Source organism: Osmia lignaria, chromosome 10 (genome assembly GCF_051020975.1).
Source record: "Osmia lignaria lignaria isolate PbOS001 chromosome 10, iyOsmLign1, whole genome shotgun sequence".
NCBI classification, from domain to species: Eukaryota; Metazoa; Arthropoda; class Insecta; order Hymenoptera; family Megachilidae; genus Osmia; species Osmia lignaria.
This window is the reverse complement of record NC_135041.1, coordinates 14,881,106-14,906,817: the sequence shown is the minus strand read 5'-3', so window position 1 is coordinate 14,906,817 and position 25,712 is coordinate 14,881,106. Positions and strand designations below refer to the sequence as shown.

The 25,712-nt window shown below is 33.8% G+C and overlaps 5 protein-coding genes across 11 annotated transcripts; 2 read left to right on the top strand and 3 right to left on the bottom strand.

The window, feature by feature from the left end:
* Positions 1-497: 497 nt before the first annotated feature.
* Positions 498-4,717, bottom strand: Ubqn (ubiquilin). Of its 4 annotated transcripts, none has more exons than XM_076690707.1 (8): positions 4,593-4,717; positions 3,399-3,602; positions 3,085-3,283; positions 2,725-3,013; positions 1,975-2,622; positions 1,735-1,870; positions 1,540-1,669; positions 498-1,436 (listed from the first exon to the last, which is right to left on the bottom strand). In XM_076690707.1, exons 2-8 carry the CDS (start codon positions 3,498-3,500, stop codon positions 1,360-1,362), a joined length of 1,581 nt encoding a protein of 526 aa, XP_076546822.1. In that variant the 5' UTR covers positions 3,501-3,602; positions 4,593-4,717; the 3' UTR covers positions 498-1,359. The 4 variants fall into 4 exon arrangements, with proteins under 4 accessions (XP_076546822.1, XP_076546821.1, XP_034195843.1 ...); XM_076690706.1 differs by having other exon boundaries at positions 3,399-3,816; positions 4,593-4,700; XM_034339952.2 differs by lacking the exon at positions 4,593-4,717 and having other exon boundaries at positions 2,725-2,983; positions 3,399-3,960.
* Positions 4,718-5,951: 1,234 nt separating this feature from the next.
* Positions 5,952-7,518, bottom strand: Fdx2 (Adrenodoxin-like protein 2, mitochondrial Ferredoxin 2). Its single transcript, XM_034337594.2, has 4 exons — positions 7,315-7,518; positions 6,845-6,957; positions 6,503-6,635; positions 5,952-6,188 (listed from the first exon to the last, which is right to left on the bottom strand). The coding sequence occupies exons 1-4, from the start codon at positions 7,461-7,463 to the stop codon at positions 6,098-6,100; spliced, it is 486 nt and encodes a 161-aa protein (XP_034193485.1). The 5' UTR covers positions 7,464-7,518; the 3' UTR covers positions 5,952-6,097.
* A 96-nt stretch (positions 7,519-7,614) lies between these two features.
* Positions 7,615-9,038, top strand: Smn (survival motor neuron). 2 transcript variants are annotated; one of them, XM_034337570.2, is made up of 6 exons: positions 7,615-7,775; positions 7,867-8,049; positions 8,119-8,233; positions 8,362-8,659; positions 8,749-8,819; positions 8,885-9,038. In XM_034337570.2, exons 1-6 carry the CDS (start codon positions 7,734-7,736, stop codon positions 8,941-8,943), a joined length of 768 nt encoding a protein of 255 aa, XP_034193461.2. In that variant the 5' UTR covers positions 7,615-7,733; the 3' UTR covers positions 8,944-9,038. The 2 variants fall into 2 exon arrangements, with proteins under 2 accessions (XP_034193461.2, XP_034193471.2); XM_034337580.2 differs by having other exon boundaries at positions 8,738-8,819; positions 8,885-9,022.
* A 62-nt stretch (positions 9,039-9,100) lies between these two features.
* Positions 9,101-11,587, bottom strand: LOC117610314 (katanin p60 ATPase-containing subunit A-like 2). The gene is made up of 8 exons (XM_034337562.2): positions 11,454-11,587; positions 11,243-11,313; positions 10,906-11,085; positions 10,421-10,688; positions 10,172-10,340; positions 9,989-10,101; positions 9,661-9,860; positions 9,101-9,458 (listed from the first exon to the last, which is right to left on the bottom strand). Exons 1-8 carry the CDS (start codon positions 11,514-11,516, stop codon positions 9,101-9,103), a joined length of 1,422 nt encoding a protein of 473 aa, XP_034193453.2. The 5' UTR covers positions 11,517-11,587.
* LOC117610344 (uncharacterized) lies at positions 10,368-25,664 on the top strand. Of its 3 annotated transcripts, none has more exons than XM_076690710.1 (5): positions 10,368-10,386; positions 12,915-13,058; positions 17,058-17,274; positions 17,687-17,835; positions 20,958-21,704. In XM_076690710.1, exons 3-5 carry the CDS (start codon positions 17,184-17,186, stop codon positions 21,126-21,128), a joined length of 411 nt encoding a protein of 136 aa, XP_076546825.1. In that variant the 5' UTR covers positions 10,368-10,386; positions 12,915-13,058; positions 17,058-17,183; the 3' UTR covers positions 21,129-21,704. The 3 variants fall into 3 exon arrangements, 2 of the variants coding, with proteins under 2 accessions (XP_076546825.1, XP_034193497.1); XR_013062934.1 differs by lacking the exon at positions 10,368-10,386 and adding an exon at positions 24,934-25,664 and having other exon boundaries at positions 12,882-13,058; positions 20,958-21,193; XM_034337606.2 differs by lacking the exon at positions 10,368-10,386 and having other exon boundaries at positions 12,882-13,058.
* Positions 25,665-25,712: the final 48 nt, after the last annotated feature.

Genomic DNA, 25,712 nt, shown 5'->3' with positions numbered 1-25,712 from the left:
ACCATCCATTCACGTGTGTAGCTAAATTGAATAATACCTTACAGATACCTTACAAATACTTCGTACTTAAAAATTCATCAATATGAATCAAACAATTTTATTTCGTAATATAATCGCTTGTACAGAATGCCTTGTTTAATAAAGTATACTGAATACACATAAAACTTTATTATAATGCGCATGGGTATTTATGTAATCGTACATCAATCAAAAGTATTAAAATTATAACTGTTTTTTTTTTTCTTTCCAATTAAGATAATTTACAACATTTACCTTTTTTTGTTTCAATATATCTTATTACCTAACCGACGATTACATTTCCAGTTTAACACATTTACATGTGATATTTCGTTAAATCGATCTTTTCGCGCGTTTCTCTATAAACAACCTACACCATAAAATTCTCGATCATCACGCTACAAATCTCTAAATTTGTATTTTAAGACATATAGTGCATAGTATTATTTTTATACGCGTACGATAAAAAACAGGAAGGGAAATGAAATAAATGAAAACAATATGCGTCGGCATAAAGGGGGGGAAAAAAAAAGAGAAAAATTCACTTCTCATCGCCGTACATACAAAACTTACATGGAAAACACTAATGGATCACCGAACACTTTTTTTTCATCAATCAGAAAGAACAACTGAATTATGATTTCTCTTTGTTAGTTGAAAACCTTCAGTTTGTATCTTGACAAACTCATTTATTTCTATACACCAAATGTTACTTAATTAATTGATAATTACCCCATACCCATTTCTGCTGTAAACATATCAACGTTTCATGCAATACATTTACTAGTATCATTACGTATATGTAAGCAAAAAATGACCTTCCATGAAATTTACAATCAACTGACCAAGCCAGAAGCATGTTTATTAACGGTAATCTATTTTCCATGCAGGTTCCACTGTTTCTAAGAAACACCATAAATGTACAATAACAAAGAAGAAGGATATGCCCTTCGCATTATGATCTAATGTAACTCTCTTTGAATATGTGATAAACAAATTTACACCGACGAAATACATTAACAGAGCTATCTAGTACTTAGAGCACATCGAGAAATACAGAATACAGAATTAAACTAGAAATTTCAATAGTGGACAATACGTGAACAAGTTATAAACATTTAGATATCAGTACTTGTGTTATCGAATAAGATAAAGTACCAAACCAAAATAAAAATGCATATTAAACGAATTAGTAGCGTGTATTCTGTCAAGAGTTGGGGTAGAAGTTTATAATTTGCTGACAGTCAGTTACCTCAGATATCTCTCACCACGCCTGTTGTAAGAGGTAAATAAGGAAATAATTAGAAATAGTAATGGAATAACAGTATTGCATATTGGTGGTTAGCTCATAGACACTTGTCCGTTAGATAGTAGCCGTTCAATAGCAGCATTTATATCTCCAAATGTAGCAATTAAAGCTGAAAATATCAATGCATATATTATTTATATTCTATATTATACTATCACCATTCTAAATTTTCCACGTGTTAACGTCGATATTTAATATACGGATGCAATTACCTTGTAAATTAGCGTCTCTGTTAACAAAACCCATTGCTGTAAGCTGTTCTAACTGTACTCTGTAACGTTCTTCAGGTGGAAGGGCAGCAGATTGACCATCTACACCTTGATTTAATGCCATTGCCGATACCTGACAAAAATGAATTTAATAATTCTTTCATTATTCATTATTTATAAACTAAACGACCTTCTTACCATGCGTGCCATAAATTGAGAAAACGCATCCTGCTGGTTCGTGTCGGTTGACTGTGTAGTTGGTGTACTTGTATTTGTTGCGCTTGCATTTGGTGGAGTTGTTGTCGTTGTTGCAGCTGGCATAGACAGTCCCATACTAAAAATTTTACATTAATAAAGGCAATTCTATAAAAATATTCCAATAGTATAATATAAAACGTAAGATACAAAATAACTATACATATCTTTATAGCAACTTACTTTTCAACAAATTCGGGGGCAATAGTACGTAATTGTTCTATACCCTGTTGGACCTGCATAATAGCAGCTAAAGCATCAGGATTAGTGACAACATTCTGGATTTGAGGATTCTGCATTTGTTGAATAAATGCAGGCATCATTGTTCGCAACTGCTCTTGCATTTGTGGATTTGCCCGAAAGAATGGATTGGTAGAAATCATTCTACTAGCCATATTTGGATCTGCAGCCATGGCTTCTAACATGGACCTTGTGTATGGAGCGTTTAACATGTTTCTCATCAGCTGAGGGTTTTCCATCATTTGAGCTGCAAGACTTTGCATTCCTGGTGAATCCAATAGACCTCTTCCTTGTGGTTGAGCGGTAGAATCACTCTGATTTTGAGCCCAAGGATTTGGCAATGGATCTCTGTTTTCTTGGCCCTGTTGTGGATTAGCCTGACCATCTTGATTATTGCTATTATCTACTAATGCTGCAAAAGGATTGCGTTCGTTGGCTGCTGCTGCAAACATCGGTTCTTGAATGTCGCGATACATGCGACGAAGTGCACTATGACCACCAGGAATGCTTTCTAAATTAGATAAGGCTCTGTCATGGGAACGCATTAATTCTTGAAGCATCGCTGGATTACGTGCCAATTCCATTGTTTGTCTAAAAAATTATATATATTTATATTTATATTTATATTTATATTTATATATATAATTTGCATTGTATATTGTAAAACGTATCTCTTTTAAATTTCACTTGTACCTTAATAACTCAGGATTGTTCAACATATGACTAATTTCTGGATTACGTTGCATCAATTCTTGCATTTGAGGATTAGCAGTAACCAAATTACGCATATTTTCTGGATCATTCATCAAACTTTGTACTAATGGATTATCAAGTACTTGACGCATTGTTTCTGGATTTGACAGTAATTCACGTTGCATACGTTGGTGCATATCTATAAAGTTAGCAGATCCTAACCCAAGATTTTCCAAACCTGGTAGTCCTCCCAGACTTCCTAATCCAAAAGGACTTGCACTTATATCGGCTAAACGATAGTAAAAGATAATAAAATAGTAAAAGAATTGAAATTATGCATCAAATAGCATATTTTTATACCTTGTAATCTTTGAGATAGAGATGAATCTTGACTTTGATTAGACGGGGTACGTGGTGCTTTAATAACCAGGTGTACCGTCAAACCATCCTTGACATTATGTGTACTCAAAGTTTCATGATCTTTCATAATCTTTCCAGCAAAGATGAGGCATAACTGCTCCGTTTGGGCGTTAAACTTTTTAGAAACTGCCTCTTTAAACTACAAATTAAAGAAAAAAACAATTATTAGACTTAACCCAACAATGACAAGTATTTTATTTAGTTATGTTTCTTATCTTTTATGAAAATTACGAGTATATGATGAAAAAACTTACGTCTTTAATACTTGCATCTTCTTCAATTTCGACGCTTTGTTTTTCTTTTGACGTTTGAACATTAACAGTAATTTTCTTTCGAGTATCCTCGCCTTCTGCCATCTTGAATCGGTAGATGACTCGTTACTTTCGACGCTTTCGATTCTCCCTCGTTGAGGGCCAATTGCGCACCACTCTTCTTGAATATTCTTAACACTTTTGGCACTGTAAGAATTTCGTTTACGAACTTGTTTCCGAAGAAACTACGCTGAATTTTGTTAACAAGCTACTCCAAAGAACTATAAAGATCACATAGAAGGGTCAACTGGAGCAACTATTCTATACTGAGTCATAATGCACAAAATGATGAAAAGTACATACACGGCATGTCAAACACCTGTGTATAGTTTGTTTGAACGTCGATAGTTTACTAGGTAATCTATAATAGAATATGCAAATGATGAAATAGCAATCTTATTCTAGAAATGTTTAGGATTATTTATAAAAAATTACAAATTGTTGCAGTAAGAGGTTATGTCGCGTTGCCACTACCCTAACTTTAAAACACTATCACACACGTATACATTGGTATTTACATACGTATATGTATATACACATCATACATTGAAATATGTATGTATCAGATATATGTATGTATGTATGTACAACATACATATGTACATATATTTACTACATACATTATTAAAGTATGATGTGTCTTATGAAATAATAAAATCCAAAATGAATCATTAAATGTTAATACTAGGTTCATGAAATTAATATTTTTCTTCTGTTTTATCATTACAGTCTATACATAATGAAGACATTGTTCCCAAGTAATACTATAGGTGCTATAGGCCGGCACGTGGATGCATTTCTAGTAATTATATTATATGGATTACACGTCATATATTGCGAAAAATAGAAAAATCCCTAGATGCGAGTTCTCAAATTACGTCGTCATTTCTAAACAGAATGCAAAAAAATTTGAGAGATGTGTTCAGGAGGCTCTAAAGAATATTAGTCTGGTCCTTATATTATCGAAATCGTCAAAAACTTATAAAATATTGAAATTACTGTCTGTCAACGGTCAAGAAAATGGCGGATCGGACTCATCTGCATTGATTTATTCGTAATATAAACATTTCTGTGAATCGTATGTCCAAATAGGTACCAGACTAATATTCTTTGGGTCGGATAGAATAAAACGAGCACCCAAGGGATGATGTACAAGTCTCCAGGTAGAAGTAATTTGAAAACTACGATTTCGTTGATTGTTCACTCGCGAAAGACGTCAACAAGGTAAAACAGACCAGAAATTTAGTTTCTCGTTCATTCTGTAGGGCGCAGTTCGTTCGTTTGATTAATAAACAATTGTAAAATTAAAAATAATAATTAAATAATTTTGAATAGAATAATTAAACAAAATTTTGCAACATACCCACGCGGAAATATAAAGAAATAAACAATTTAAATAGATATAACAATAATTTGATTAATAAACAATTGTAAAATATAAAATAATAATTAAACAAATATTAACAAATATCAGATAGAAATAGTTAAATCTACGGAACCGGTGAAACGGAACGTCATGCTTGATTGCGCGCGCCGCGCGCCGGTACACGCGCGACCTGTGGAGAGGTCAAATCTAATCAGTCTTATCGCGACCGCCGAAGGATACGGATCGAGCTGTCAAACATATACCGGTACGGGTTGACACTATGGATATTCGTGCATGGATTTACTAGTGTGTTACCCCCATGGTGTTTCCTATAGTGTTCCCCGTGTTTTGGAATATTTATACGGATATATTAGTGCGACTTATGGTGTGGTCACCCATGTGTTCTGACATTTTTATACAAGTGCATTAGTGTGCTGTGTGGTGTGGTACCCCATGTACATACCTGCATGTGCTTTATAGAACGTATAACTATAGTAATTTTATAGTTCCTGAAAAAGGAACTTGTATGATTTTTGACTAATTACCTCCTTCTTTTCGAAGTCGGTTAAAAATAAAAAATAAAATAAAAAGAAAATCACAAAATATGGAATTTAGAAAGAACGAAGCTGTTTGATACGCAATGGTAGAAAGAAATCAACCCTGGCAAAGATATTTCAAGCAGAGACGTTGTACATTGGAAATTTTGCAATATACCCACGCGGAAATGTAAAGAAATAAACAATTTAAACAGATGTAACAATAATTTCATTAATAAACAATTGTAAAGTATAAAATAATAATTATAGAAATAGTTAAATGTAACTAGCCGCGGAACGTCATGCTTGATTGCGGGCGCCGGTACAAGAGCGACCTGGAGAGGGGTCAAACCTAAATCAGTCTTATTAGGGAAGGCAAAGAATCCTCAATTTCGAAATTCGGGAAAGTCTCAGGGTGGAAAAGAGGGGATTATACATAAAAATATGCATTTTGACTTGAATCATTAATGTGTACTTAAAAGAAACAATTTATTCTTTCGGTATTTATACAAATTCTGTACAATGGAAATATACAAGTATTAAAACTGTATTTAACAACTTTACATGTATCTTACTACTATGTATAAAATATTGCAGGCATACTACAATGTGTATGTATGTATATATATTACTGTTACATCAGAGAACAAAATTGTTTATTATGTACTTTAATTTTAACATTTCGTTAGTTATAATTAAAACAGTTATATGAATTTTGAGAGAGCTATGATTAATTTTAGTTATGCTCTTGCATCATTTATTGTAGATGGTACTCTTACTTCAATTCCATCTAAGCTTTTAGTCATTACTATTTGACAGCCCAGACGCGACCTGAAATTTATAATTTTATAATTGTTAATTATCAAAATATTTTTAAAACTATTGTATTTTGGAAAGAAATGATGAAGAAGATTTTGAAAACTATGAACTACTATTTAATAAATAGGCCAATACCAAAGGTAAAGAACAAAATAGACAAGATCATGAATGAAGAACTATTCAAATTCATTCGTCTTAATTTTACTTTCATAGAATTGAAAAGAGAAATTTAAATTCTATATAGGGACACAAGGTTGGAGATACTGAATTTTAAGATGAAACTCTTCAGTGAGGAAACCACCAGATGTAAAAAATTGTCAACTTACGTATCTGTTAATTCATATGCTAAATCCAACATATCTAATTCTTCATCCGTTGGTTTGTCAGGAAGTGCATCATAAACTTCTTTAGGAAATATTAAATGGCATGTGCTACAAGTTAATGTTCCTTCGCAAGCACCTATATAAATTCCATTTAATTGTAGATAATCCTACTTAAAGAATATGGTTTAACAATATAACAGACATAACTTAACATAACACTACAAACATTTAGATGCATATATTACATATTACAGAAGGTTACAGTAACTTTTTAACAATGATATTGATTCCATAGAAATAAAGAAACTATAAGTTCATTTGAAAATACTGTATGTATAAACATACCAAAGCCATCCAAATCAATTTCATTGTTTACTACAATATCCAAAATAGTATCTCCAATCTTTCCTTTTGCTTTGATTTTTTCTCCATCAGCTTTCACAAATGTTATACTCACTCTGAAAATAAAATGAGAAATATTTTTTATATAGTTTTGTTTTTGTTATGCTTAAAATATTAGAAGAACTATTTTCTTCTTCCCTTTTTCAAGATAATATTAAATTTTGTTACATTTAATTTATTATTTCTCACAGTGTTATATTTATAAGTTTTCATTTTCAATGCTGGTTCTATATATTAATATTCTTGCAACAAGTCTTCTATAGAATGCAAACATATTTCAGTTTTTGCTATTTTTTTATATGTTCCTACAATAAGAAATATCAATATATTTTCATGCTCTTGTAACAGAAAACTTATTCATTTTATTCATTAGATTTATACATTTAAGATGAGAGGTTGGTTATGTTACTTACTCTGCTTTTTCCGAAAGCGGTTGAGTAGTGGAGGTCTTTCTTATTGCCTGTAGAAATGGCAATGTTGTGTTGCTTGTACATTTTGAATAATTTGAAACAACACCGAGAATAGACCTCGAAAATCTTTGAAAATTATTTACTAACGCCATTCCAATATTAAGCTGACTGCTATGCCACGCAGAAAGCCTTAATTCACATGTGATTGCGAAAGTTTTTGAAATGGAGAACTACCTTTAGGATCTTGAAGAATGATTTTCCCCTATAAGAAAGATCGGTTTAGGGGACTAATTGTAAGAAGTTGTAATATTTTGGTTTGACAAGTCTTTGTTTACAGTTTGCTATCGTTGAAAAAAAGATGTAATAAATTAACTTTTCAAAACTAATTGTAATATTTATACAGATAGAATTATTTGAATAAAATGGCAGATGATAATGTTCTATTTGTTCGAGGAAATGGAAATGTACGTCTGTATTTAATGTTAAGTTATATAAATAGAATAATAAACTTATTTCATAATTTTCATTTATATAATTATGTTTTTACTTTAAAAGGGCACAAATGCAGGTAGTGAAGATGTGTGGGACGATAGCGCATTAATAAAAGCATACGATAAAGCGGTGAATTTAGCAAAGGAAGAGGTTGTTAAGAGAATGGGCATGGATGTTCAAAATTCTCAGTCTAAACAAAAATCACAGAATGTCAAACAACCTCGACACACAAATAAACCACTTAAGGTTATGATTTATTAAGCATATGAAAAGCAAACTTTTATTACTTTACTAATCATACTTTTCTCTATGTAGAAATGGATTGTTGGAGCTCCTTGTCGTGCGGTATATTCAGAGGATGGAGAAGTTTATGAAGCTATAATATCAAAAATTCATGAAAATAGTGGGATTTGTACCGTGAAATTTGTAGGTAATGCTTTTGAAATGATCTTTTGTAACATAATTGATGAAAGAAAATTAATTTAAATGTAAATTATGCATATAATATATGAATTTTACAAACTATTAAGCACTGAAATAAAATTATGTTAACTTCAGGTTATGGTAATACAGAGAAGGTATCGTTAAGTTCTCTCTTAGAATCAGAAGGTTTGCAAAGTCAAATAGCGCAACAAAAGAATGCTATAGCAGAAAAATTTAGCGGAGGAAATACTGAAACTGACGAAATTAATTTTTGTACAAATGCAAATTCTAAAAAGTATAATGGAGAAAAAATGGACTGTGAATCTGAAGATACAAAAACATATAAGCATCATTTTATGTCTGGCCGTTCTTTCAATTCTACAGCTGATATGATGCCACCTGCCCCACCTCTACCACCTCAATTAATGGCCAAGTAAACACAATATAAATTTTATACAATTGTATCTTTAAAGATAGTAGATGAAGATTTTTAATATTAGATCTAATTAAGAAATATTTTAGGTTGCCAGATAATGATGCAGATGCACTTTCAAGTATGTTAATGTCATGGTATATTAGTGGTTTTCATACAGGTATGTGCTTCATATTTTCTGTTTTGTATTCAATTGTTAGTAAAGTATATCGTTTTTTATTGTAGGTTACTATCATGGTTTGAAACAAGCCAAAAATAATCAAGAAAAAAGAAAGAATTGCTGATTGTATATATCTCTTTCACATGAAATATAATTTTTACAGAATTACATAACGATAATACACGATCATTATATATTTATTTCATCACTTTCAATTGATATTTTATAATAATTTTTCATAAAATACAATACATGCGCTCCCTTTATTAACATAACAGAAATTAACTTTTTATCCAATCATCGTATTTAGGGATATTTTTATCCGTTCCTTGTATGTTTTTTATCGCGTGAACTAAACTCGATAAGCTGGTAATATTGAATTGTAAATTTGTTACAGTTATTTCATTATTCTCTAGACGGTTCCATGTTGGAGCTGATTGGATTATCCATGCTTCTTTGCAAATTAATTTTATTTCTGCAGCAGAGTAGTAGTTAGTTACCTCGACTAAATAATTTCTTTTTGCCTCCATTATATTAGGTGAAACGTATGAGCTGAATAGATTAAGACGAGAGTGTTCATCGGGTAACGTAACATAGATTTGCTTTTCTAAACGTCTGAGTAAAGCTGCGTCGATGTTCCTAGTAATGTAGATTATAAAACAATTTTTATACGTTCAAAATGTTAATAATAATAATAATAATAAAAAAAAGATATATATATATATATATATATATATATATATATTCGTAAATTTTTATATATCTTTCTTTTTTAGAATTTTATGTTGACTCATTACTACTTTACCTTCAGCAGTGAATCATAGTTGCTTATTGTACTTACCAAGGAGCATTAGTAGCAGCCAAAAGCATGACATTTGAACCCTCAGGTGATAATAATCCATCTAATCTAGTGAGAAGTTCTGCTCTAAATCGTTTTGCAGGTTCGGATAACGAATCGTTTGTGTTATTTGTAGATATCCAATCAATTTCATCAATAAAAATAATCGCTGGTGATTGATTGTAAGCGAGATCAAACAGAACCTGTTTAATTTAACAATGATTTTTAATATTGTATTCGTTTTATTTTTCAATAATGTTTTTTCTTAAATGAAGTATATAACTTTTAATCGTGTATAGATTTATAAATTGAAATGAAATCGACAACTTACACGGATATACTTTTCGGAATCGCCTCGCCATTTACTGACCAATAAACTAGCGGTTACATTGATGAACGTGCAATTACATTCCGTCGCAGCTGCCTTGGCCAACATAGTTTTCCCTGTTTCAGAAATTTTCGTGAAAGTTTCGGAAAGAAGAAAGGGAAACAAGCGTACATAGATATAGCTTACCTGTACCAGGTGGCCCATACAGTAAAATGCCTTTCCACGGGGAAAATTTGTCACTGAAGAAAATGGGATACTTAAGCGGATAAACGATGGCTTCCTTTATAGCTGCCTTACATTTATCGAGTCCTACCACATCATCCCAAGAAACGTTCAAATTGCCCAACACTATTTCCTGTACCAAAAAATAGGAATACGATTCAATGGGAATACGAATGCGCGTAAGTTTGAAAAAATTACATTTTTTCTACTTACCGTCGAAATATCCTCGGCTATTTTCCGAAGTTCAGAGTCAGATGGATAAAGTTTTTCGATACAGCTTAATATCTTTGATTTCGTAGGCCGGTTGTTTGGTACATCTTTTGTCAAATTGTTATTTTCATTGACATTTTCTTTGGGAAAAAGGGGTGACACTGTTAACCCAAAACTGATATCATTCTCTGGAGTGAAATTAGTCTGGTGTGCGACATCTTCTTTAGCTGTGTCGTTTTTATTCGATTTGATGACCGTTTTAATTTTTTTACTTGGTACATAAAATTACATATTAGTATCTCGATATTAATTTTATTTACAGATGAATATTTTATATTTTCCGAGAATAATGTTCACTGAATGTTATCAGAAAAGTAGGAATAATTTTCATATCTAAAGTTAAAATTGCAGAAGAAATGTATTTTCATTGATCGAATGAACCGAACCACTTACAGTTATATCTTTTTAATTCATGAATATTTTCTTACATTGGATTTGTGGAAGATGTTGATTCAACCGTTTTGTATAGTATTGGGTACTTGTTGAATTTTAGATGATAATAACTATCGTATTCCATGAGTATCATTTCCAGATCGATATTGTCGGCTATTTGAATGTCGGTAGGTAACTGGGCCTCAGAGAACAATGTGCCATAAGAGTCTGTTAATCTGGAAAAATAAATTTCATTATGAACTTTTTATATTTTATTTATAATTTTATATTGCAATTAATAATCTCTTATTTATCGAAAGATTTCGCATATTATAGTATAGTATTTGTTTGATTTTTATTAATTACCGTTAAATTATTTACGCGATTACTTACCCATGTTGCTTCAGATATTGAGCTATAAGGTACGGAATGCTTCGACGACGTTCCTCCGTACGCTTCTTCTCCTAATTTGAAATTTAACCATAAAACATTAAACATATAAAATAACAGTTAATAATTTTTTAGTTTAGTTATTAAGAGAATTTTCGATTTTTCAAAATCGATGATAAAATATTTGTTTGTTGATCAACTATAATTTGCTTACCTTCTCGCGTAATTTATGGTTGATCTGATTCAGACTTCCGTCCATGGACAAACCAAGATTCATGGTATTTGGAAGAATAAAACCGTGCTCTTCAACAAAAGACAATTCGGATAATGTTCTTGTATTTATGTATTTATGTACATAATCAACGTAATATAAACATTCACGGCCAACGTCTTTCCCTTTCGTCTTTAAAACAGTTGAAAACAGTTTAGACAAACGATTTGTTGCCATGGCAATGTCAGCGAGGGGGGTATTGTGAGCGTTTCAGACAAAAGAGACAAACATTGGGACGTTTATATGGTAGGCTGTATTTATCGTATAAAATTGGAACTAGCTGTTAGGGTGGGTCACGATCGTAATCACCTCCACAGGGTGTGACCTGGTAATCATTATCGTTTTTTAAATATTTTCCGGAACATGAACTTTAGAAAACGATATTGATCTGAGAGTATTGCAAAATAACACTTATTAATATATTAATTTAAAAGCAGAATCAATTATTTATGTTTGGATTTATAAACCAAAGAGACGAGAATCGTTCTAGTATCGTATTTTCTCTGCTAACAATTCTCTTCCGACTGGTTTTTATCGTATCTTCCGCTTCTACTTGCTCATACAACAAAGTTAACGAATTCCCTGTGTCACGATTGTTTCTCGAAAGTCTAAGTCTTTCATTTTCCCCCGGAAAAAAAGGGAAACTAACCCTCAGGATACTCTTCGCTACCCCGATTTTACGTGTATCTCTGTGTTTCCTTTAGGGTTTTCTGAATTCCACGAAAACACGTCGTTTCATGTTCCGGAAAAAAGAACATCAACAACAGAGAGTATCTTATTATAAAATCGAGTATCATTCGTACAGTATCGTAAAAGTTTTCAGTGATCTTACAGAGAATTGGCAAACTTCCATCTAGACTGGAATGTAAAACAACATCTGCAGCACCTTCCATCTAAAGCATGTCATTTTTTATTTTATCAAGTATCCAGAGAGTGACAAATTATTGTTCAATTTATCTTTATTCATTTCGTGTTAGAAAATATGGTGCGACGATGAGAGTTTCGAAAGTGTACGATGACAATAGGGAGACATATTGGGCGTTTCAGCGGTGTAACAGAAGAAGAAGGTTAGCGATTGCACCGATTGCACCGATTGCACCGATTGCACCGTTGCGTCGGTGGTGGCTTTGACGGCGGTGCCGAGGAGAGGCGCAGAACGTGTTCGATCGACCCGTGGTATGCAGCCCGTGCTCACACTGCGACAGAGTTCACTTCAGTCAGTTGCTGTCTGACCGTCGACCGCGACAACTCGCGTCGCTCCGCGTTATTCTTCATTGCTCCCTCGTGAATGATCTTATCGCGACAGCCGGCCTATCAATTTATCCTTTAATCTTATCTGCAATCGATCCTTTCCTTTTCTTTTCTTTTCTTTTCTTTTCTTTTCTTTTCTTTTCTTTCTTATAGAATTCCCGGCAAATCGAACGCTTGTACTTTTTTAAATAACATTTTTGGAGGGAACCGATTCAATTGTTCGAAGGTGGCGATTTTGGACACATGGGTCGTGAGGCACGAGGGATGAATGATGCATCAGCGTGATGCATTTTCGAGGTAACTTTTATAAAAAGTCTTTTTCCTTCCAAACTTTCTTTGAATCGGTGAATTTAGAACGTGTCATGTTTGAGGGGGTGGTTTTCTATGTTTTTCATGAAGAGTTTCATTTTTTTAAGTTTGCAATTTAATCTTTATTATTGTTTTGAAATTTGTTTGAACGACAGATTCGAAATATTAAGGTTAATCTCTTAAGAAAGTTGGGGGTGAGTTGTTTGATGTACATAGTTTTGTTGCCGTCGACAACGCGTACGTTTTGAAGCAGCAAATTAAGACTGATGTATAATAGATAACACGAGAGAATGACTTTAATCATCACAATTATTAATTTTTTCTTACTTTTTCAATGTGTTTTTAATCTATTTGAAATTAGGTATACATTAATTTGTTTATTAGTTAACATTTCAATTAGTAAAGAATGGTGTATTTTTTTCGTACCTGTAACAAAATGACGTATAAACATGAATAAATCCATCTTTTTTTATGAGAGATACGAGTACGATATATCTTCTTCCTATTAGGTACAGGTACCGCGATAAAATTGAAATCTGAGCTTCTCGATAAATTAATTAAAAATATCGATCGATGCAGTGACAATTTAATCTTTAAAAAGTTTCAGAAATTTGTCAATTGTATTGTTCGAGTATTTTTTTATTATTTATTATTCAGATATACCTATTCTAATTAATTATGCATTCGTCATTTAAGAAATATTCTTATGTTTCGTCTTTATCACACGAAAGTAATCTAATTGCAACGAAATTCTCTTCGGTCCCGTCGCGTCGCGTCGCGTCGCGTCGCGTCGCGTCGCGTCGCGTCGCGTCGTCGTGCCAGATTACGCCCGCTAAATGATTGACCTTAATCACTTAGTGACAGGCACGATTCAGTGATACAGTCTTTCATAAGTCGGACGCTTTAAGCGTTTGCAGAAGACTCGAAATTGCAAGCTTTCCGGTGTCAGCATTCAATTTACATATCAGATAAAGAAATTTCAGTCTCGATATTAAATACGGTTGATAGGATATTTAATTAAATATACGTATTATAAGCATGAAGATCTAAAAAATTGTTGATCATTTCCAACTGTTGTTGGAATACATACATATATTGAACTTTGTCCTTTGAAATCGTGAATTAACATAACACGCGAGCTGCTTAATTAATTAATTAATAATGGTTAGGATTAATTATTGTCCAGAGTGGCTACTGTTATGCTTTGTATGTACTATTCATCGTTCGATGTTAAAACAGGCTCATCTTGATATGTAGTAGAAATAATTAAATTTGCAAGTTCTTTTTTTTTTTTTTTTTGCAATTAATTTCATTAAAGTCGGATATCTACAATTACCGGAACATTGCCTAACGAAACGATACAGCGATGACAGAGTATTGACGTCAGCTTCTGAAAATTTCTCTGCCAGCATTGGGTCGACTTATTTGGGTTAAGAATTTATTTTCAAGGTTCTGCAAATACGTGGAAACCGAACAGCAAATATACCAAATTTTCGATACGTCTCTCTTTACATTCTACTGCTTTTTAAATCACTAGTGAAAACGTTGTTTTAACAAACCACGTGAATACACTTTGTTCGATTAAAGCGAAATGAAAAGAGAAAAATTTGTCTTCCATCTCATTGTCAGCTAATAAATTTTGCAATATGTCACAGAAAGTAGTATGTACTTGTACCGTGATTGTAATATCATCTCCAAAAGTGAAAAAGGTATTTCTAAATTGCATACATCTACGAAACTGAACAGGGATCAGAGTTTATTATCATTATTTATTTTGAAGGAAAGTTCTGCATAGCTATCGATTTTGTGCAAACATTTCGTTTGCTAATATGTACTATATTTTTTTCCTTGATCGAACTTGGTAAAAAAGCTTTCCAACAAAGTTTCTTCGGATGAAAGAGAAGTTATTATTACTTCAGTCGATGTAATTGCGTTCAAAGGTAGTACATATGTATGTAGATATGTAGAGTAACAATGTCAAACGGGTGTGCACGCGTTCGAATGTGTAACGCGTGAATAATAGACGAGATGGAGGCAATCACGCGAACCCACCTATATGTACATAATATGTATGTAGTTCGACGTAATATTAAGCCAGAGTGCATAAACTGTAACCAGCAGCCTTGTAAGTTCAAAGAATTGCCGTTCCTTCTTCAATCGTATAACGTTGGTGTTGCATAAATCTGATTAATAAAACTGGTCACATCGATCGATCGATCGATCGCACTAATATTTATTCGATCAATTTAATAAAAATGATTGCCTTGAAAGTTTCTGCAAAAATGAACATTTCTTCTAAAATCTTTTTAGTCGACTTTATTTTATACGATGTAAAAATATGTTGAGGTTGCTGATCGACCAGCAAGCTTAATATATCATGTCGATATTAAAAGAAACGTTTTATTAACTGTGTAATAACGGTGTCGATTTCTTTTTAATCGATAACAACATTGAAAGCCATCGATTCTAATAAACACTTATAGTAGAAAACGATATTGTACATCGTGTTGGATTTAATTGGAAAAGTAAAGGAATTTATCATCGACGTTTTAATTAAAAGCTTCAAATAGAAAGTTGTGGATTCTTATGCGGTACAATGGAAGCTACCTTCGAACGTAATATCGCCGAGAGGGAAACGAGTGATGTTAACAATAACAATTAAACATGAAATAATTAAGGAACTTGAGATTGGTACACCGAGTGCAAATGTATTAGCGATGAATTGTATGCAAAGTTGTCATATGTATCTAACTAACGTAAGTACGTCGCGTCGCGAGCGTCGTCGGAGCGAAGGGACTAATTTTGTTTTTCAATTTATTTGCAATTTGCAATTTGCAATTTGCAATTTGAAACTGTCGGACACGATTTCATGTCAGGGTGTTACCGTCTTTCAATCATTATTTTATAAAAGATTCCAAACAACATCGGAGGATTAGCTGTATTATGTAACTTTTGTAACGTAACATCTGCGACTTCTATAAATCGTACAAGCGGATTGCAGTCGCATTTACACGTCATCTAACAAGTTAAAGAAATTTCAGTAAACGTTATCTAGATGTTCCCAACCTATTATAGTAATTTGCGATTCAAATAATTAGGGGATTTTATGAAACGCTTATTATTGGATCATGCGGATTTTAAAATGTTAAAATCTGCTGCTTTGCTTGACCGCTGTTATTAATTGTTTTAATGGTGATTTATTGGAAAGGTACGCGCAAAGTTTTTTAACGAGATTTTTTGTCACACATACATAGGTGAAACTGGGACAAACGAAACGATCATAGATACAGGAAAAATTGAAAATTGATAAAAGAAAATTGAACGGATTTTTTATGATGCTATCAATTGCGGTACACTCCTGAAATTGATATTTAGTCTGTAAATACAGTCGACAAACGCAAAGAGTATGCTTCTTTCGTGTAATCATGATCGATTGCTCTGAAATTACAACATTGAATAAGAAAGGACTAACAGCGGTTGTTTAACCTTAATCGTAACCAGGTCATCTATTTCTAAAAATAATCGGAACAGCTGATACGGTGTGTTTGCCTGGTTATTTAAATATTTCTACTTGATTATTCACTTTGTCGTTGGAATATTTTCAATGATTTCAACGATTTCAACGATTTCAACGATTTCAACGATTTCAACGATTTCAACGATATTACTATTTTTAATTAATCTTTCGAGTTAATCGATACTGGATGTTATAATAGATGTTCTATTTTCATTTTTATTACAGTGTAAAAGAAGTTAGTGTCGTTATTGTCGGTGTTTAATAACAATTTTTATTGTTAGAACGAAGAAGCTTAAAATGATGAAAGAACATCTCAACATCAATTTCAACCATTTACGGACAATCATGCGTGGTTGGTTAAGGTCGTACGCGTCATACGTGCAATTATCTCGCGTTAGGATCAATCACGATAGTCCCACGCGAAATTGATCCAAACTATGTGAAAACGTGTGTTCTGATTTCTGGCGTAGATAACACGCTCCTGGCCGCAGTGCGTGGATGGTGGTTGCTGGAATAGTTGGATCTCTTCGATTCCCCTGGCACATAGCCGTGAAGCATTCACTACCTTCGTCTTTCGACAACGATAATCGAGGACCATGAAGAGATCTTTGAGTCTTTACTCGAAGATCCTCGGCTGGACCGTCTGTCTTATTGTCGTTCTTCTCTTTTTCTTACCATCGAGGACGGGTAAGTGAAATTGAAGAACCTGTAGATATTCTACCGTGGATTTTGATAGAAATCTCCGCGGGTTTGTACTTATCGTTAGTTATTTCACATTTTAAACATATTCTGTTGGTTCGATTCTCATCAGGTCACGGCAGTAACCAATCATGCATATCATAGAATCGAATCTACGCGAATAATTGGTAAACGCAAACGCAAACGCAGACCGGTAATTCGTATGTGAATAATTGAGGGGTTCATGGAAGAAGAAATGAAAAGGTGTACGAATAGTGGAAGTAATTTAATTATTCTGACGTCTTTGACGTTTCGAGCTGATTTAAACTTCCTTCTTTCTTGAACCAAACGAAAATAACATTCGATGTATTGCTACCTATCTGTATAAAACTGGGGGAAAATTTCTTGAATATCGTTTCAGCCGCGTTGGAGGAGAACTGCACGGATTTCCAAGGTGCCATTGTTCGTCACGGCCTGCTTTATGTGCCAGGACCTGCGGTCTGCAGTCTCTGCGTGTGTTACCATTCCGAACCAATGTGGTGTCAAGCGATTTTCTGTACGCCACCCTACGTATGTATTGCTTTTTCGTAATAAGTAATAAATCTCTCGTTTAATAATTCGTCCGTGTAAGTCGTGAACAATAAATACACAGCAGCTGTCTGTATTGGTATCAAGGCGGAGAAAAACGAAGCGCGCTGCAACGAACCGTGTGTGAAATCGATTACTCGACACGGATGCGACCGGTGTAAATGATTTTAATGAGCACGTTTTCTCCTTACGAAATCCCGAATTGTTCACCTCCGTTTTTCCCCAACGTCTCTCTGAATAGTCATAAATATATCCTCGAATTAACGGGTCAATTACTCGTTGCTAAAGACAGAAAGATCGAAGAGGAGCATTTTATCTTCTTCCTGACGTGAGTTTATAGCTCGTAAAACAGAGAGGGCAGAGTTTGTTCCAGGAATCAATTACGCCTCGCAGGAAATTGCGTTATCGTTTGAACGTCTTCGAATTACGTTCCCGATTATTCTTGGCCGCTTCCGTTTCCACCAATCGAATCCCACGTAATCGTTCGGCGCAACCTTCTAATGGTACAAACACGTGGTTCCTGTAAATGTCCTTAGAAAATATTAAAAGTTTATCTTAACACATTGAATCGAGTCGGTCTAACGAATCCAAAAACAAAACAAAAAAAAAAAACAAAAAAAAAAAAAAAAAAAAAAGTTTCAACAAAATTCCTTCAATGGTTTTTCCGTGTAATTTTCAAGCGGTAGTAATCTCGGAGATGTCACGAGCAACCGTATCCGCCGTTTTACCGGACGGTTTTAAAAAAATTTTTTTTTTAACCACCTCGTGTTCTTTCAAGGCGTTCCGTTTACCCTCTGACGCGTGTTCGCATTTCAGCTGTAACGTTATTAAGCGGTCTCTTTCGAGTTCTGGTATAAAGATGAAAGGGAGGGAAAGAGAACTTGATAGCTTGTAAACTGTTCCAATGTCGCTTGAAAGTTCCAATGTAACTTTCTGTATTGATTGGTTTCATCGTTGAATATCGCGTACGCGAAATTTTAAGATTCTAACATTTCGCTAACGAGCACGTTGTTAATGGAAATTCAATTAATTAATTTTTAGTTTGGCTTTTAGGTTACGAGATTTGAATACCCTATACATATACCTATCAATTTTTCAATGAAAAACTAAAGCCGTGGGATTTAACGTTAAAAAAATTTTAGCAGTTTAATCATTATCTCGAAAATCATGTTATAATTTAACTGCTCCATTTTCTACAATACTTTGTTTCTAAGAATTAGAATTAATTTGCATGCGAGGTACGTGACTGCAAACCTTTTCTTATAATCACACGTCATACTAGTTGAAAGTAATTTTATGATACTAGAAACTTTTGATAGAAGAAATTTAAAGAAGAAATATTTAGAAAGAATTTTTTTCCTTTGAGAAAAGAAAAATTCTTAAACGTAACGAAGAAGTTGAATTGAAACAAGTCGTTAATAACGAATAGCAATCGTGAAGTTATTTAATAAAAAGGTAACAGCACAAGTCGAATTTGTCTCGTTAAAGAACTGTTTCTTCGGGGAGCAATTAAACGAAAATAGAAAACTAGCTGTATCTGCGAATTGCCATAACACGATTGTCGCTGGTAATACCGTTAGTAATCGCTTTATTGAATTTTCACTTGATGTGACATCGTCAAGCCCCTTAACGAGATTTTTTTCTCCTCTCGGGATCGTGCTTCCGTAGTTTCTGAGCTTTCAATTACGAAGAAAAACACTGTCAGCTTTGTTTACACAAAATCTTTCTTACATCCTTCGTTTGATGTTTCTTATGTTGTTCCATTGTTTTAAGCAACTTCCACGGATTTACAGGGTAGTTGGAAAGCTTTCGAAAGTTTATTTTTCATTGATAAGTAGTCAGTATTTGAGAGGACGACGAAGGTTACTGTATTTGGCACGAAGCCTACGATTCTTTTATTTTAACACTGTACTCGAACGGAACGACGCGTCGCGTCGCTTCGGATGCCAAAATAAGAAAGAAAAGTGTAGGACGGCCAACGTGCCATGCATTTTCGTTTATAAAAAAGACTAACAGCAAGGAATTCCTCTCGATCTCGATGCTGCAGTCCGCACAATTCGTCCGCAGTGGCCTCGTATCTTCTTACTGTTCCATTTAATCAAGTACAATCGCGTGAAATTGTTTGCAAAACGATCCTTACTTTTACTTTTACTTTTACTTTTACTTTTACTTCCAATTATCAAGGTATTTAGGTATTCAACGCGTTCGATATTAAAATTCGATATCCTGAAAAGGATATTATACAGTGCGAAAACAATAGATTCCTCGTGAATACAAGCGATTGAACGATCGAGTTCAGCCTTCCGGAAGTCGAGTATTCGAAAACGAAGCGTTATATTACCAAAAACGGTAAAGGACTTTTCGACTCCATATCTGATAGGGAATCTGCACCTTTTGTTGTCCATAATTTTATCGAGGTTAACAAAGGTAGCGTGACAGTCAGCAGAATGCTTCTATTTTTCACGTTGACACGCGACGAAGAACTTTCGAGTTTAAATCGTGTAATTTGAGTATCGTGGAAATTGTTCAGTCTTCGCGTTCTATTTCTACCGCGAAAGTAGCGCGAAGAAATAGGGAAATAGGGAATGGAAAAAATCGGCCAACAGGGTGTCGCGCATTATGCGTCGGAAAGCACGCAACTGCCAGTCACATCGTTGCTTGTAAACGAGAGAAAGATATTGTAATTGCACGGGATTAGCATAAAACTAGTCGCATGCAAACACCCGGTGGCCTGAATATCGCGCTACGTGATTTTACCAGAACCTTAAACGGAAGTCAACGATTTCAACGTTGCACTGGAGATCTTTTATAGTTGATAGAGTCAGACACTTTCGCAACGTTTCTGATGGTTTTTTTTCGAATATACCTATGTATAAACAGTAACGGTAGAAGGAAAATCGGTTGTCCTTAACACCTCATTCATTCGTTCGTTCGTTTATTCAATTCTTCGGTAGGTAGGTAGGTAGGTAAAGTACGTATGTAGGTACACCCTTAACACCTCTCACCCCTATTTCCTCCATTCTATTCGACTTTACATGACCTGGATACCGAACGTTCAAGCACGATTGAATAGCAATTGATCAGTGATCGATCTTCTGCCACAGAAATGCAAGAAGTTTCGAGTGGGTGAACGTTGCTGCGAGTTTGAGTGTCTCGACGACACGGACGCCAACTGGACCGGGCCAGATTTGATTATCGCCGCAGGATCATCCAGGATCAAGGAGCAAGGGACCGTATGGCTGTTCGGTTTGATCGCTCTTCTGAAGGTGCTCTAGTTTCTTACAAGGAAGAGGATCGTCGACGAGGATCGAAAAACGGCTCATCAGGGATAGGGGTAAAGGTACGACGTGTCAGAGTTTACCTCTCACAATCAGAGGAACCTAGTGACGCGGTTCTAGGATTAATTTCGTTTCATGGAATCGTTCTAAACTATTTTATTACTTTCCAAAGTAGTAAGATTAATACTTTTGTAACCGTGCTTGAACGCCGTGATCGATGATATGGAAATTCGTTTTATTCACTGATCGAATGAAGGAGAATGAAGAACCTTGAATGTTAGCTATGTGGAATTGAAAAAATTCAATTGAAGGATTACACGAAGCTTGTTAACCCATTTTTATATCAGCTTCGCGTATACAATCGCGTATGCCTTCTGTCCTTTATATGAAACCATGACTTTTTTTTTTTCTTTTACGTACTTTACGATATCAAAAATTGCTTTCATTAAAAGAAACTGAACCACGCTGGAATTATTGCACATTTATAAAACGAAATAATAAAAGAATCTTCATCGATAAATAACGAGTAAGGTAGGATTTAGAAAAGACAGAAATATTTTCTTTTTTTTTCTAGTACCATTTCCTATTTATGGCGATCATGAAAAAAAGGACTAAAAGATAAGTGTACGAAATACCTCGATTAACAATCTGTTTACAATAAAATTCTATTTTGCAAAAACGAAGCTCATCAGGCTGTACACTTTATTTACGAGAATTCTGAGCACAAATTAAAGAGAGAATCCACGGGTTTGCTGTTCGAGGATTAATACATACATATACGGTATATCCATTAACACGTTGGCTAGCTGAGATAAATGCACCATAAATGCATCGCGTTAATCCTCGCTTTACCTACTACGAGCGAATGAAACGTTTTAATCTCGAACGCGTCGCGGTACAATCTCGCTTGACACTGACATTTTAACGTTCGTTGTATTTCAATTTTATAATTTACCTATGTATACCTACATATAACACGATACGTATCGTTTCTCTTTTATTTAAGAAATTGATTATTACCGCGTCGCTTTCTTAGGAATTTTCCGAAGAATCTGAGAGAATCGAGTTCGTTTAAGAAATCCTTCGGAGCTTAAAGACCGTCCCTGACTTTCGTAGTGCTTTTATTCTCTCGTTCCGTCGAAATTGCGAAACTTCTCGAGTTTCTCGCGCCTCTCGAGGCGTGCGAATTATTCGAAAGAAAAAAGAAAGAAAAAAGAAAGAAATAAAATGCTGCGAAACTAGAATCACTTAATTAATTTCGATCAATCCATCCATTCGTTCGACGGCCTACGCGTTTCCTATGACCAAACATATCACTTCCGGTCGGGAAAACGCGATGGAACGAAAACGAACAATTAATCGAAACGGTAACAATAAATCTGTTGGAACCAAGAGAATTTTATTCAATGAAAACACGGATAATTTTAAGAGTAAATGAAATTTTAACCAACTACGCGTGAAAGTTTAATGGAAAAATTGGAAATACAAGCATTGCTCATTTATTTTCACGCTACCGTACAATTAATTCTCTTTTAAACGCGTAAATCATTAAAAAGATAACAAACTTTTCCTTTTCATCAATTGAAACGCGTAAGTACATATGTATATGGCTATTACGAATTCTAAAAGGAATTTTAAACACTGTTTCGGCAGCATAAACAAGTTCAAAATAAGCGAATGTAACAGACATCTACCGCAAATTGTCAGTTTAACGATTTAATATTTCAATTGTAAATGTAAAACATTCGTCGAGTTATCGATACCTGTGCTGGCACGGTGAACCACACGATAAAACTAACAATACTGTATTTTCTACGTGTATGTATGTATGTATGTATGTATGTATGTATGTATGTATGTATGTATGTATGTACATACAAAGGTGTATATTATCGCATGTATATACTTTGTCGGATACGGAGAAACGTAGAAGAGAGAAAGAGTTCTTCGCGATCGAAGAGGAATATTTAATTATAGATATTAAGAAGAAAATCAGAACAGTAGATTTTACCATTTTACCCTCCATATTTATGTAATGTATGTAAAGTATTCGATCGATAGACGTGATATCGAGCAAGCATCTTTTATCAAGTAAAGATATATCGATTGAGTATAGACACGTGCTCAATTAAATTTATCGTAGTAATATCTCCATCGAATATACATGTAGAGTTTTAACTAACGAGAGAGGGTTGCAGCGGACTCAATTTTAAATTTTAAATTTTAAATTTTAAATTTTAAATATATTATAAATTGTACCTCGAATACCGAATACACACTAATTAATCTTTCCTTTATTTCATTTTATAATTTAATATTAAATCGCAATCGACGTGTCAATTTCATAGAGCTTCTTTAAAAAACAATTGCAAGAAAAAACAAAGCAATCATGATCAATGATAAGTCATGTAATTTGCTAATTAGTATCGCATCGTGACTGAACTATTAATAAAATCTGGCGATTTTAACGGTAGACTTAGAAATTTTAATTAAAAGTATCTTCTTCTCTCTTCAGGGAACAATTCAGTACGGTTAAAAATATATGGCAGAAATAATTCGAGCAAAGAACGCGTAACACAATTTACATTTTTCTCTTCTTCACGGTCCGAGTATTTCTCAATTTTTTTTTCACTTTTTTCACTTTTTTCACTTTTTTCACTTTTTTCCCTCCTTCATAAAGATTTCGCTGCTTTTACGCTCGTCGAGTACTCTTCTATTCGGTGCATAGTAATTTCGTAGGCGGCGGCTGGTGTCAAGTTCAATGTTTTCGCACTTATGGTTGTAGGTCGTGGATTTTTTATTTTCTATTAACCCTCTGTGCTCCCGGTTCTATTCTCATTGTCAGCCACCCGCGCATTCTATTTAATCGTAACATAGTTCCTTTTCTTCCTTCAAATATGTATGTATTTCATAAATTCTACTTGAAAACGGTAATCAGATTATTAATCTAGATTACCGGGAGCTTTGAATCATTTCTATGGGGTTGTACCAATTCAGTCATGTTCTACGAGCTAGAATAATACCAGTATTCTACCATTAATAATTCAATGGATTCTCAATTCATCCAATTAGCAGAAATTTCCTTTAGACGACTTAAATTTACACCTTACTCGGTATAAGGGTTAACATTTATCAAAATTAGTGCTACGAAAAAGGGAAGAGGTATTATTTTTACCCAAAAAGGTTCTACAGGCGAACGATTGACGTAAATTGCTGTACTGTTAAATTTATCGAAAATAAATCCGCTTCTTGTTATTTTTTATCTTATACTGATTTTTATATACATGTATATACAGATTCGAGGAACAGACACTATAATCTTGATCGTAAAAAAAAAAAAAAAAAAAAATAAAAATAATATCAACGTTTCCACGATTTTCTTACTCATTGATCCTGTTCTATTGAAAACTTCACGTATATTCGAATTTTGTCTAGCTACGATAAGGTTTTAACGATACAACTTCAATCGAATTTTAATATATTAATTATATGTATAATGAACATCATCGAAACTTTTTAATTGGTAGCGTTATTAAGCGAAAGTTTCGAAACGGTTTCAAACGACGAGCACTTAGGCTAATTCATTCGGTTTTTTCTTTTTTCTTTTTTCTTTTTTCTTTTTTCTTTTATTCTACCCTTCCTGATCAACATTTCTTCATTAAATCGTCGACGTCTTGAAGAGATTTTCAATTTCAAAATTGTTAAACCCCACAGAGACACGTTTCGCATTTATTAGGATATTTTTGATAAAGGATTGTCGATGGCCCGAGGCAAATTTCAATTGTAAATAAAACCGTTGCAGTTTTCATGTAAAAGCATCGAGGAAGAGGCAGGATATGCATGAGGTTTCAAGGAAGAAAAACAATTTCGTGCCAGCGACACGGTCACAGTGTTCAGTTTTCATCATTTGTAAAGCTGAAATATCGTTGCATCTCGATATTTCAGCTAACTTTTCATCAACGATGTAAATCAGAATTGTTTAAATCGAGATTGTTATTTATTCCACTGCAAGAATGTTAAAGAATAACTACATCTTCATTTTTCAAACACGTTTCGTTCCTTTCATTTACTTATTTCAACCTTTTTGGCAGAATTGAGACAAAGGCAGAAAAAAGTGTACTTTATCAAAGTTTAGTAGACAGGTTTGACGTCGAGCTGGCGAACCGGTCGTTTCTGACCCAATTCGTTAAAACAAACACCAAGAGAGAATTCTCTGATACTTCTCGAGGGAGAGTAGATAAAACTTTCCGGTTGGTGAACAATCGAAACACTATTCTTCATCAAGTTTTTAGCGCGTTTGCATACTTGCTGTTTGACCTCACATTCAAGACACCGTGTATATCAATCGACCAATTTCTCTTAAGCTTCTACCATGAGCTAAGATTTACGTGTATAAAAATTGGATTATTATGAATCTGTCTGAATGTAAATATATTTAGACGATAGATTTAATATTACTTACTATGATACGTAAACTACCTTTGATTATGTGATTACGTCGTTTGATCATTGAGGGGCCTTTTATGTATGAGTAATTGTTCTATGATAACCCAATATGAATTGTAATAATTTATCTGATCG

Excerpts from the sequence above, each read along its gene's own strand:
- Ubqn (XM_076690707.1), bottom strand. The coding sequence starts at position 3,500 with ATGGCAGAAGGCGAGGATACTCGAAAGAAAATTACTGTTAATGTTCAA. Across the intron at positions 2,623-2,724 it reads AACAATCCTGAGTTATTAAG|ACAAACAATGGAATTGGCAC; the intron begins GTACAAGTGAAA and ends ATAATTTTTTAG. Across the intron at positions 1,670-1,734 it reads CTCAATTTATGGCACGCATG|GTATCGGCAATGGCATTAAA; the intron begins GTAAGAAGGTCG and ends CATTTTTGTCAG.
- Fdx2 (XM_034337594.2), bottom strand. The coding sequence starts at position 7,463 with ATGGCGTTAGTAAATAATTTTCAAAGATTTTCGAGGTCTATTCTCGGT. Across the intron at positions 6,636-6,844 it reads AATTGATTTGGATGGCTTTG|GTGCTTGCGAAGGAACATTA; the intron begins GTATGTTTATAC and ends GAATTTATATAG. Across the intron at positions 6,189-6,502 it reads GCATATGAATTAACAGATAC|GTCGCGTCTGGGCTGTCAAA; the intron begins GTAAGTTGACAA and ends TATAAATTTCAG.
- Smn (XM_034337570.2), top strand. The coding sequence starts at position 7,734 with ATGGCAGATGATAATGTTCTATTTGTTCGAGGAAATGGAAAT. Across the intron at positions 8,050-8,118 it reads ACACAAATAAACCACTTAAG|AAATGGATTGTTGGAGCTCC; the intron begins GTTATGATTTAT and ends TTCTCTATGTAG. Across the intron at positions 8,234-8,361 it reads TTGTACCGTGAAATTTGTAG|GTTATGGTAATACAGAGAAG; the intron begins GTAATGCTTTTG and ends TGTTAACTTCAG.
- LOC117610314 (XM_034337562.2), bottom strand. The coding sequence starts at position 11,516 with ATGAATCTTGGTTTGTCCATGGACGGAAGTCTGAATCAGATCAACCAT. Across the intron at positions 11,314-11,453 it reads ACCATAAATTACGCGAGAAG|GAGAAGAAGCGTACGGAGGA; the intron begins GTAAGCAAATTA and ends ATTTCAAATTAG. Across the intron at positions 10,689-10,905 it reads ACATCTTCCACAAATCCAAT|TAAAAAAATTAAAACGGTCA; the intron begins GTAAGAAAATAT and ends TTATGTACCAAG.
- LOC117610344 (XM_076690710.1), top strand. The coding sequence starts at position 17,184 with ATGAAGAGATCTTTGAGTCTTTACTCGAAGATCCTCGGCTGGACCGTC. Across the intron at positions 17,275-17,686 it reads TTTCTTACCATCGAGGACGG|CCGCGTTGGAGGAGAACTGC; the intron begins GTAAGTGAAATT and ends ATATCGTTTCAG. Across the intron at positions 17,836-20,957 it reads TTTTCTGTACGCCACCCTAC|AAATGCAAGAAGTTTCGAGT; the intron begins GTATGTATTGCT and ends CTTCTGCCACAG.